Source organism: Sturnira hondurensis, unplaced genomic scaffold (assembly GCF_014824575.4).
Source record: "Sturnira hondurensis isolate 20B ecotype Veracruz unplaced genomic scaffold, ASM1482457v3 Scaffold0002840, whole genome shotgun sequence".
NCBI lineage: Eukaryota > Metazoa > Chordata > Mammalia > Chiroptera > Phyllostomidae > Sturnira > Sturnira hondurensis.
In genome coordinates, this window is record NW_028075471.1 from 26,794,781 (window position 1) to 26,807,705 (window position 12,925).

At 47.1% G+C, this 12,925-nt stretch overlaps 1 protein-coding gene across 2 annotated transcripts in view; it reads left to right on the forward strand.

The window, feature by feature from the left end:
• The window catches only part of AOAH (acyloxyacyl hydrolase), a 145,806-nt gene that overhangs the window by 90,320 nt on the left and 42,561 nt on the right, over positions 1 to 12,925 (forward strand). For both annotated transcript variants that reach the window (XR_005065736.1, XM_037041139.1), the window contains exons 14-15: positions 10,700 to 10,736; positions 11,500 to 11,574. Coding sequence is in view for 1 of the 2 variants with exons in the window: in XM_037041139.1 (XP_036897034.1) it covers positions 10,700 to 10,736; positions 11,500 to 11,574 (112 nt within the window). In the remaining variant the exon portion in view is untranslated. The remainder of the gene's footprint in view (positions 1 to 10,699; positions 10,737 to 11,499; positions 11,575 to 12,925) is intronic.

A 12,925-nucleotide genomic window follows, 5' to 3' on the forward strand; every position in this document is an offset into this window, starting at 1 on the left:
CACCGATCGGACTTGGCGCAGGAGGGGAAACCTATTTGACAACCCTGTGCCTTCTCTAATTAACAACAGTGTCAAGGAATTTTCCTAACAGTACAGCTTTCCACTAAAGACATGACCTACAAGTAATTCCTCATTATACCCTACCCAGAATAAATGTTCTATTCTAAGAACCACATGATATTTTTACTAATAATAGTTGACATATATTTCTCCCTTACCAAGTGCTAAGAACACTTTAGGTGTAATATTTCAGGTGATCCTTTCAGCAAGCAGTAAGGCAAGTATTATTATACTTCTCCAGTTCAAAGAAACCACTGATTGTAGTAGCTCTGGGGAGTGTCGAGGGAGAAAAAAATGAAAATGTACACATTGATTGCAGTGCTCAACCCAATATTAAATTGGTTAAAATGTACTTCTCTGAATTGAGGAGTTCTAATGATCTCCGCACTGTTGCCATTGAGAAAAGAGGCTTGGAAAGACCCAAAATGCAGACAGGAAGTTGTAAGAGTTGGACTTTGCATCCACCCTGCCTCCCTCCACTCAGACGCCAGCAAAGACAACTCGGTCACTGGTCCATGGCTGGAGACGGTCTACAGAAAGAGATTGGCCACACCTCTCTGCACGTGAACACAAGCAACCGCCAGTCCATTGAAAAGGCATCACTGAAACTGTCTGTGACTCATCACAGACAGAGTGACTACCCACCCCTCGTTGCATTTCCTCTTTTTCTTTACTGAGGGAGTTAAACAGTCCCAAAGCTGTCAGAAGCTCCCTGTCTAGGTAGACTGTAAAAACCAGGGAACAAAAGCAACTGTGTGGAATATTATGCAGCTCTACAAAATGACAGTTAAAATTCCATATATTTTTGCTTACAAAGGCCAAACACTGCCACAACCAGGATATAAAAATGGATAGTGTATTTAATTTCTACTACATTTTTAAAAATAAAAAACAGTGGCACATAAGGTGGGTAGAAGATACACCCAAAATCATTAGATCTGATAAATCATGGGTGATTGTGTTTTTTAACTTTTCTTTTTCCCAGGGATTTTCTTTTTATGTAGAAATAACCTTTTAAAAGTCCCTGGAAAGAAGCTGAGTCTAGGGACAGAACAAGGCCTTCCCACAGTCCCAGAGCTGAGGGTATGAGGTCCTGGCAGAAAATGAGCAAGAGGTTCCTGCCAGAAATGCAGGTTCTGCGTGCCGCTGACACCAGACCCAGACATGTCCACGAGACGTCGTTTTCCACCCACAATGAATCTGATGACCTTTTGTTCAGTCCAAACGACCAGCCAAGGTAGCACAAAGAGTCCTCGGTACAACTGGTAGCGGGCCTTCTATGGCCTTCCCTTGTCACAGCTATCCTTTATATTCGGAGGGCAGAGATGAAAGGGGGGAGGAGATGGCTGGAGCGCCCATTCATGAAAACCCATGTGTGTCAAAGCGGGACTGAAACCTGGGGCTCCCGCCAGACTCCTGTCTGACAAACAGATGCCAGGGGTCAGGGGAGACCGTGTCCTTTCTGAATCTGAGGTCCTTTGATGTGCAGGGCAGGCGGACAGTGTCTGGCACAACTCCTCTGAGGTGACACTGGACTATTTTTGTACGGACGTAATTCTAAGAGGACGTCTTTCTTAAGTTTCTCCTAGTTATTCATTATTTAATGATCTGGTTTGATTCTCCAGCCGCTCTTCCTGGTGTTGTGGCTTTTCCTCACTATTTTCTTTTGATTTCACACAGCCTGTAACCCAAGTCCCCGTACCAAGCAATTTCGATTACTCTCCAAGGTTTTTATTAGCCATAGGAAACATCAGCCTTCTAGATCCTGCATATTTATGGCTATACTTATTTTTCAGAACCAGCCAAAAAGAGGAGAAAGGGAAGAAAGAGTTGAATGCAATATTAAAGCATTTCTTTAAAAGGGTATAGTCAGAATAAAGAAACAGCTCTTATTTTTGCTTTGATGTTTAGGCACGAGATCTTGGATATGTCTATAGATATCTCTACCACGAACCATTGCCAGTGATTATAAAGCATTTCAATATGTAAATGTCAAGGTGACCTTTAATTTGGGTACCAATTCCCTGGCATGGGCCTCAGGCCCAGCGAGGCTCCTGTTCTGTCTTCACAGGCGGCAGGGAAGGGCTTCCGACAGCTTCCGACAGCTTCCAACACAGCAAAGCGGCCGGGTAGGCAGCGGCCAGCGTGGTTCAGGGGGAATAGGCAAAGTCAGCTCCTCACAGAACAGCCCGGTGAGGCCCAGAATCAAGAGACCAGAGGTCTTTCTTCGCCCCCTGTCAATGCACAAAACCTTCTCCTTCCCCTGAAGTATAAACAGCAGACTGGATCTGAGTGCAGGCGCTGGGACTGGTGTGTGTGACTTGGACAAATTGTTCAATTTCTCAGGCCTGTTTCTGCATCTATAACCGGGGATCATGGTTCAATGAGCTCAGTCACCAGAGGTGCCCTGGGAATCTCATTTGGGTTGCCTAGGCAATAAGCCAGCTCCCAGGGGACATCCTCATTCTGTCTGATGGGCGAGTGGCTGTCCCCAGTTCAGTGGGGTGATGGGGTTCAGGTGGCAAACCAGCAGGGAAACCCAGCCTTGCTGGTTTGCCCTTTCCTAACAAAGCCAGTTCCTTAAACTACATCACATGACATTATGGAATTCACCACCAAGTCCAATGGGCCCCTTTTCCCAGTGGGGGGTAATGACAGTTCATCCCTGAACCTCACGGGCCTGTCATGAGGTGGAAGGGGGAGCCACTCGGCACTGCCCAAGGGTCTGTCTTCATTGCTCATTCCATGTCCACCTGTCTTCCTACTTACTCAGCATTTTTTAAAATCAGTCACTTTTTTAAGGTAAATGGGTTTTTTTAAGTAGACTTGAAAAAATAAATGTAAAAGACACATGTCTGTGATAGGAAGAACTGCAGCTTCTGGAGTTGGAGGGCAGAAAGAGGGGTGTCCAGGGCTGGGTCTCCAAGGCCCTGGGTACAGCGGCAGGTGGGCAGGTAACAGGGAGAGGCAAGAGGCTGCCTGCCTAGAGAGTATAGCAGAAAGAAGGGGGCTCCCTCCGGGACAAAAAAATGGTCTCGGGAGAGGAGTGGACAGTGACAGACACTGGTTGAGGCTGACAAAGGGGAGCTGGGCCAAGGGGTGGAGGAGAAGTCAGCAAGGCCGCTAGGAAGTGGGTGACTGGGATAGCCCGCAGAGCAGACTCCTGGGCATCCCCCCTTGTGAGGCTGCAGGAAGAAGTCAAGGACAGGATTCAGGCCTGGCAAGCACAGACCCCACAACCACCCCGTACCCCTGCTGCCTGTTCTGCTCTTGGAAACCTCAGCGCTGGGCCTCGGGGCTGTGGGCGCAGGGAGGACTCAGTGAATATTAGCTTCTTCCAGCCCTCACTGTCCTTGCCTGACCCCACCCACCCCCTGCACTCACACACCCAGTGGAGCCAACGGCCTGTCACCCCAGCCCGCCACCCCTGCCTCTCCTGTTGCACTTTCCTTGGCTGACAGCTGAGCTATCTGTTGTAGGTGTGGCTCCGGGTCTGAGGCTGAGCCATGTGGGAACCAGATTTGTGTTCCCAGCACCGAGCTCAGCGTCTGCCGCACGTCATAGGGGCTTCTCAACCTGACACACTCTCTTGTTTTTAACCTCAATCACTCTCAGGAGTTACATTTAACCTTTGATGAGAAGAAAACGACACACAATCATCCTTTGCCAATCTGGGTATCTCTGTGTTAGGCAAAAACCATTGTTAGCAATATAACACTTCATTTAAAATAAAGGGTAGGAGAAAAGCAAATGTTACAGTGGTTTCCGATATGTATTTAGAAGGCAATAAAAATTCAGAAGGCATTTTCTTTCAAAATAAACAAGACTGGTGTGCTCTAGAACAACAAGCAACTCCCAGGCCCCAAATGCCTTGTCTGGGCCAGGGGGGCGGGGTGGGGGTGGAGGGATGTTCTGATTGTCGCATGGCTGCACCTGGGGTCACCATGATCCCCAAACAGGACCTTGCAGCTTGTGACAGAACGTCTCTCTTGCTCACAGGCAGCCTTTCCTCATTTTGTGTTTATAAGTTGAGCCAAACCTTGGTGCAAACACACCTGTTTGGGGTTCTTCTGTCTTCAGCAAGTCGAAAGTGTGGAAGGGCATGGTCTTTCTGGGGCTCCATCTCTCATCCACACCCCAAGAAGTTGCCCCTTTCTGCACAGTTGTACACTCACCCACTTCCTGGGAGAGTGGGGAGGAGGGGCTAACCAGAAGTACACAGATGTGGAAAATGGAGAGTTTCAGTGCTTTGCAGAAGTGCACATGCTTGCAGCCTTGCCTACCCAACCCACCACTCTTCCCCTTGTTGCCAACCAGATTTGACCTTGAACCTCTTTACTTCTACACACACCCTCCAGCCCCCCCCCAAAAAACTCATCTTGCTGGCTTCCTTCTTTGGGCTTTGGTTAAACCATCTGGAGAATGAGAGAGAATCTGACAGATCCCGAGGAGCTAGCAAAATTCAGCCCAGTGTATGAAACGGTGTTTGAGCTGCTTGATCTCAAAGACAAGTGCTCACCAATACACTCAGTGCCTGTGCACTCCAAAACTCACTGTTTCTTCTAAGGACCAAATATATTTCTAAGATGCAATGTTTAATTCTATTAGAAACTTTTGAAAAAGAACCATTTCAATTTGACACATTTCCCATAGAAGAATGGATCTCCCCCACATTAATTAGGGGGCATCATTATTCCTATTTTTAGTACTTTCAAGGATTTCAGTTTTAAAGAAGCATTAAACAATGGAGATATTCCAATCCACGCAGAACTATTTCTTAGGATTTATGCAACCCTTTCTGGATGTTCCTGGTCCAGCAAGGAGCCTGAATGAACTTGCTGGGTTTTTGTTGGCCCCAACACGTGCTGGGGTGCATCTTGTGCCTCTAGTCTTCTCTTTTTACTTCTCTTCTTCACATTTTCTACTTGATTTTGCCTTGGTCCCTCCCTCTGTTTCCCCTCCAATATCGCCATGTGTGCTAGAAAGAGAAAGATGAACAAGACAAAGCCCCTGTCTTCATGACATCGTAACTAAATGGAAAAGAGAGAGAAATGAGGAAACATTTATGGTTCCTATAAAATGACACTAAAATAGAGATAGGTTGAGGCCTCTGGAAGTGAGAGGCATTTACTTATGCCGGAAAAGGGGAGGAAAATGTCACAGAGAAGGTACCTTTGAGCAGAGAGCCACAGAAAAAAATATAGAAATTCAGAAAGCACAGGGAGATGGTGACTCAGCGCAGAGAGGATCCAAGGACAAAATAATCTTTGGGGAAGACAAGAGGGAACCTTCAGCAGGGCTGGAGGACACTTGTGAAGCTACATCAAGTTTTGAGAGTAGGAAGTACAGGGGGTGACACACTAGGAAGCTATTACGTTCTTTTTGAAACATATGTTCAGGAGAATCATTTATCAGGTTTGTCACAGAAATTCAGAACCACACTCATGAATCTGAAAGCATTTACAGCAGCAGAAACATCATTAGAAAGTGCCACAACAAGTAATCAGTATGTGCCCATTATTTTGAGCTCGAGGTCAGTACATTAGTCTGAATGTTTCTGCTTATGGCAAGCAAACATTTTTAGAGAAAAGAGGGCATGTAAATTTCTCATGGTGGATTTTTTAAATGGATTCTACAAATCATGCTCTTCAAAGTGCTTCATAAAGTTCAAAAAGATAAGCCAAGTCTGCATTACTTTAAATCCAATTACAGTTAAGTAACATTATTAGGTGTATTTTAGGTCAATGCATGACACCATACTTTGCACGAATGTTTTATACGCTCTCTAATGCACTCAGGCTTTTGGTTCTCGGTACAGTGGAGTCTGCACCCTTGACCCTGTCTGGGCCACACCCATAAAGCCTGGATGGAACATAAAGAGCAGGTATTGCAAGACCTTGGCAAGTAAATAGTAGCAGGTGCGTTGAAGAAGAAATCCAGAATCAGGAGTGAGGTTGGCATTGCATTGTCCTCCACTGTCTCCCGACCGAGACTCAAGATGTGGACAGTGGCACAAAGACATCGTGTCAGAAGAAACCACTCGTGTCAGAAGAACCCCAGTTCCCACTCCTGAGGCAGGAAAGTGGTCTCCTGGCAATGACAGTGACACCAGTGGGGACTTGCAGGGGCCTAAAATTCTGAGGGTGTGGGGGACCTCTCCAATGGGAAGAGCCGTGGTCTCAAGAGGGTGCAGCAAGCGAACCCTATTGCTGGTTTTCCCCTCCCGTGGCTCGGCCCTACCAAGAGTGAATTTGTGGGAAGTGCCCAGCAGAGAGAGAGAATGAAAGCTGGGGCTTTAGGACCAAGGAGGGAGGCATAGGGGACCAGAAAGCACCTAGGAGATTACGGAGGGGTTTAGGGAGGCAGTCCTGTAGAGTTGGTTATAAACCTCTGGGCTTCTCTCCTGAGCCTGGATAGCAAACCAGAGACTTAGAGAACTGAACATAGACACAGACACAGCCCAGGCCCCAGACTGGCCACTCAGTAGCACAGACATGAGACAAATCCAAATAATATGACAGAGCCTTCAAAAACGGGCCTGACGTTGAAATAATGACCTCACAGAGGCAGGTTAGAACTTGCCACCGGCACCTAACCAGGTTTATCACCTACCAAGACAAACATGCAAGACTCAGAGCCTTATCAGGCCCAAAATGCCCAGGGTATCTAACCACAACTGGCTAAGACCTTGCCTCTTTTCACTCTGGCTGTCCTTTGGGTCAGGTGTCACTTCTGTGTGTGATATTCTTTTCCTTAAAGAGGATCCCAAATCACCAAAGCTTTACCTCTCAAAACCTGGATCTGCCCTTGTCCTGGCCAGATGATTCTAACAGAGATGGCATTGAACTAGAGCTTTGTTTCTGAGGCATGTATAAAAAGCATCAGGCATTTGACCGGGAATCAATGAATGAGTTCTAACCCTGGGGCTTCAAGAAAGGGAACGCCAACTCTTCCCTCAGTGCTCAGCTGAACACCACTTCCTGAGGACTCCTCTGAATCCCTGACACTTCATGTTCATTACTTGTCTAGTAACTATAAGCTTCCTAAGAACAAGGACCGCATCTGTCTTCCACTGATGTGTCCCCAAGCATCTAGTACCATGCCTGGCACATAGTAAGTACTTAACAAATGTTACCAAACTAATGAACTGCTTAATTTACAAAGACTTATTACACTTACATATAAATATACCCCGTGTCTTTCTGTGGAGAGTCTGAGACTGAACACCTGCTTTGGATGAGGTGTGGAAGGTACGGGCTCACTTAGAAGATCACTAAACGGGTCTTTGCAGCTGAGCCGAGTGCACAGACCATGGAGCACGTGGTGCCGTGGGCCGCTCTGTCCCACAGTGGGGCTGTAAGCTGAAATTTAGTTATGGAAGGACAGGCAACACTGAGGCTACAGGAAACCCTCTTCTCTTCTTGAAACGCACACTATGCCACATTTAAAAGGCACAGAATGAGCCAGAATTCAGATGCTGATGACCCTAAAGACCCTCTTCTTACTTTGATTAGGAGCAGGTAATTCTCCTTGGGACCACCTTGACAAGTAAATGAAGTGCTCTGTTTCATAGTCAAACCTTTTCCATGTCTCCGAACTGTAAGCATAACAACCAGAGTGTGACCCTCTGAAGGGTAGTGCCAGTTCCCCAAAGGCTCGCCTTGGTTTACCGCCTCCCACAGCCTGGGGGCTACCTTTCTTGCTTCCGACTTCTCAGGCCAACAGCTTCTGCTGAATGGATTTTCTGTGGTGGGAGCAGCAAAACTGGCAGCTGAAAAGTCTATACACAAGAAGAGAAAGACGATAGAGACTGGGAGGGTGTGAGAAAGAGTTGTCAGCGGGTCTGGCAGAAGGACAGCAGAGCGGCGGGAAGGGGGGAAAGAAGAGAAAGTGAGTAGGAATTACACAAACTAATGACATAACCTCAGAACATGAAACTTTCTAAGAGGAAGTGGAAATCCTGGAAGGAGCAATAGCTTTGAAGCAAAGAAAACACGATGCTCATATTATGATACAGAAATTTGGGTAAAGAAACGTAGGCACGTCCTCTCTTCTCGAGTAGATGTTTGTGACTGCGGTTTTTTAGTCTACCCTGAGAGGTGCCACTGGCCTGCCATCCCTGTCCTGAGCAGCGAAGGGGTATGGGTGCTGGGGACCGAGGGAGGGGCTGAGCACGCAGCATGCCGTGACAGACTTTTATTTTCCTTTCCTCAGGCTCTGTGGGTGAAATGCACCTCAAATTCCCAGCTATCCTCTCGGCAATGAGGAAAGTTATTGGCCTGGCCTGGTCCTTGAGCTTTCATTAGTTTTTATTTCTCATTAACACACAAATCAAAGAGTGAGAATGAAACACCTCTTGATTTGTTATCCTACTGAAAATGGGAGGTGTGAACTTGGGGCTGGAACCAAACGAAGGGCCCCGCCGAGGAGACGAGGAGCCACCGTGGGTACCATGCCAGGGTGCAGGGGCCGCCCTCTGTCTCCTTACTTCTGGCAACAGTAGGGACCAGTCTAACACCCAGAAACACTCTGAGTCTCTACGTTTAGGACTCAGTTTGGCACCTTCTCTGAGCAGAGATAAGAGGCTCAAATCCATTGGGATTTCCTCTTTTCAGTCACTGGAGTTGGATCTGCATTACACCTCGTACCAGTACTGAATTGTGTGTGTGACTACCGATACACACTACCGCTCGGGGACAGGGGCTGTGTCCACTCACCTGCTAATTCTCTGCTCTGCCAGGCACGTGGCAGGGGCTCAACACACGGAGGGAGAGGGCGGATGAATGCATGAGTGTGAGAGGAGCTGACGGCTCTGCACTGGTACGTTTGCAGGCATCTCGAATAACACCCCGCCTCACCACACAAAGGAAACGAAGGCAGTGTGGCGGCTCTTCCAAAATATTAAACCCAGCATTATCATGTGGTCCAGCAATTTTGTAGGTATATACCTAAAAGAATTGAAAGCAGGGTGCTGCAGCATTATTCGCAACAGCCAGAAGGTAGGAACAACCCAAATGCCCATCGATAAGTGAATGGACAAACAAAATGTGGTGTATCCACACAGTGGATTATTAGTCCACCTTTAAAAGGACACCTGCTCCAAATAGATGAACTTCGAAGACATTAGGCTAATGGAAATAAGCCAGACACAAAAAGACAAATACTGTGTGACTGCCCCTATAGGAGGTAACTAGCATGGTTTAAACTCAGAGAGACAGAAAGTAGCACGGTGACCAGAGGCTGCAGGGGAGGCGAACAGGGAGTTATTCTCTAACGGGTGCAAAGCTCCAGTGGGGGGTGATGGGAAAGTTCTGGAGATGGACAGTGGGGATGGCTGCACACCAATATGACTGTACTTAATGACACTGACCTGTCCACTTAAAAGTGGTTAAACTGGTCAAGTTTGTGGGCTAGAGATTTACCACATGTAAAACAAGGAAATAAAGCAATGTTCATTTAATGTGGTAACACTCTTGAATCAGCCAAGGGCACAGCGACACTGCCCGCAGAGCTTGCACCTAGTTGCATGTGACAAAGAGGCAGTTGCTACGCTGTCACCCAGCTTCCCAGGAACAGGGGCCAGCATGCTCCCCACAGTTGTGCACTGCCCTCTGTTCCACGTGGGTCTGTAAGAACATGCACTGGCTCTGTCATAAAATGCACCTGCTCCCCAGCCTTCCATGCCTGGCAGTTACAGAATGACCTTCTTTGTCCCTGGAGTGGCACCTCCCGCCTGAGAATTACTCGTTTATTACTGAAGATCAGCCTCCAAGGGACAAAAAATACCTACATGGGTTTACTCTTTCTGGACCCCCACCCTATAGAAGCGATGTCCCCCAGGGAGCCAGAGCTCTGCCTGGCAGGTAGAGGGGACAGGGTTTGAATCGCAGTTCTCCACAGTTTTAGTCGTGTGGCTTTGGGCAAGTCAGTTAAGTGAGCCCCTGTTTTCTCATTAATAAAGTGGGGCCACTAGGGTGCCTACCTCACACAGTTGTGCTAAGGCCTCGATGAACTAATAATATAAAGTACTTAACAGAGTGTCTACGATAACATGAGGACTCAATAACTATGACTTTCCTATAAGAGATATATGACAGGTGGTAACAGGGATGGGGCAGGATGGGCGTACGTGTCGTTGCAGGAGTTGAAATAATACATCAGCTCTACAGTCTGAACCTGGCATGGGCCAGCCAGCAGGAGGGGCCCCAGGAGTGTGCAGGGATACCAGCCACTGCTTCCCCGGGGCTCTCTGGGGAGAGCTGTACATCTCACAGGATCTTTTTTACGCTTCCTCTCATCCCTCAACTCATTCCCTGATCTTCTGGGTAGTGTCTCTCCCTGGTGCTAGATGTATATCTTTTCTACCTATCACCAAGTCTACCCATTCATGTTAGAAAATGTCTGGAGACCTATAAATACAAAGAAAGACTTCAGAGTTATATTGATATAATGCCTAGGAAACATGAGACCCACCGAGGAGAGTTCCAGGGCAACGTCATCCCCATCAGCACAAGGGTGCAAGTGACCTCTGACTGCACGGTCATGCCTCTTCCACGGCTTCAGACAACCAGGCCCTCCTGCTCACTCTGCTGCGCTGAACTCACTAACAGTAATTATTTTCTCAATTTCCATTACTCAGGTGCATCTTCCCAAAACCTGGAGGGATTTCTAAAAAGGTAAGTGGAAGAGGGACATAAGAAGCTGTTTTTCAATGGAGCTTCTCATTTCTAAAAACATATGAAAACTGCATTGTCACCCTGCCATCCCTTGCACTGGGCATCGGTGGCCTGTTAGCCCCTCTGAAAACACTGGGACATTAGCCCTTCCTGGGTCAGTGAGCGTTGGCAGTGCTACTCTGCACATATGTCCTTCAGGAAGGACCATAAAAACACATACAAAGAGGGTGGAACTTAGATCTGGCTAAAGTATCTGAAAAAGACAAAAAGGATTATTTCGTATTCCTGCTTAAGAACGAGGAAACAATTCTGTGTTCACGTTGGGCCTAAAATTTTAAAGCACGGCCCTGGGTGCCCAGAATGGAAACCTTGGAGGGCCCTTATTTTTCACAGTTGACTGTAGGCCCACAGGATGTCTCATGAACCTGGACAAAAGGAACCCAAGTAACTCACCTGTGTGTGTTGACGACAAAGGCTGTGAAAGATGCCAGGAAATGGTGGTAGGTCCCCCTGCTGGACACTTCATTCCACTCTTCGAGTCTATACAATTACGGGGTTTTTCCCTCACAGGAAGTAGACTAAAGATTATAGAGAAGAAAGGGAGAAGTTGGAATGGTGATAACTAAAATGAAAGAAAAATAGTGGAAATTCCCTGGGGGTGGGGCAGCATTCAAAGATTCTTTCACAGGCCCAGCCTGTGACGTTGGTTACAAAGCTAGGTTTCCAAGTGTTTGACACTCAGATTCCATCTGTGGCTTCTCAGTTTGTCTAGGAATCCACTGTTGGACCAGCCAGCCATCGTCATATACGCCATGATTGGGAATGATGTCTGCAATGGGTGAGTTATTAAAAAAGACTGTTTTGAAAGTTCTTTGACTTTGGGTTTCCCTTTTTCTTCCGCTCCACCAGCCTGCTGTTGAATTAAATGTCTCTATCTTCACAAGCCTTAGACATGTGTGAAATCAACAGAACCAACCCGCAAAGCTGAAAGACCCTTTTAAAAACCATTTCATCCATTAGTGCTTTGCTCTGATTCACAACAAATAGGTATATCAGATCAGCTCTGACTTATGTCACTGGAAATATGCTTGTACTAGCCAAGAATCCAAGACTGAGACTTACCACTTCCTAATATAAAACAAGGCAGAATCACAGCTACCCCCTGAGAACAGCTTTCCCTCGCATATTCTTGCATACACACACATGTGGCAGAGACACCACAGACTTCGAGCATTTGCAAAGAAACTACACACGCTTCACAGCCAATCCTGTTTACACCCGTGGCCCATCGGAGAAAGTCGTTTTGCTAACCTGCTAATATCAGTAGAGATTTCAAAATGTTGAATGACTTCATCCCCCTCACAACATCTTGAAAGATTTCTCAAAATCTGTGCCTGCCCCTAAGAGTATGCTACATATATAAATGTCATCTGTCCTGTGAATACGGCCAAAAAGAAAAAAAAATGACACCAGATCTCCATTTTAGAAAACAGTAAATCCAAGGTGATGTGACTGGCCTAATTAACCGATTAATGACAGAGCTGGGCTCCACCCTAAGCCGACCTAGGAATAGAGAGAGATGCCTGCTTAGGGCCCGGCCTTGGCTTTCTGCTCCAGTTCCTGTTGTTGCAGTGTTTGCTCTCCTGGACATCTCCACAAGAGCCTAGAATTCTTATGGCGAAGGAGGTACAGACCTACTCAGTGCAGTAAATTTGGGGCAGGAGATACCACACTTTGACCCAGAAATGCGTATGTGCCAGACTCTGCTTTGGCAATCCCTACGCTGGTTTACCACTCTCCCCAGAACCCCGGTTCTGCCCTGGCCACATACTGGGGATCCAAGTCCAAGCCCCTGTGAGGAATCACCTGGGACTTGCCACTAAAGAGCAAACAGCCCCTAAACCTGCCATGAGCCCAGAGCCACACCACTGGCTGTATCATCTCACCCCTGAAGCAGCCTCAAGAGACAAGTATGATGTCCCCATTTTACAGATGAGGAAACTGAGGTTCTGCAAGGTGAGGGAACTTGCTTATCCTACCATTGATCATTGGGCAGCCAAGATGAAAGCCGAACGAGGTTCTTTAGTGAACTCCTAAACTCTTTCCTACAGTTCACACTCCCCTTGTTTGCTTTCCTTTATGCATTCCCTCTTAAAAGTAGGTATTGGGTACCTGCAATGTACTAGCTC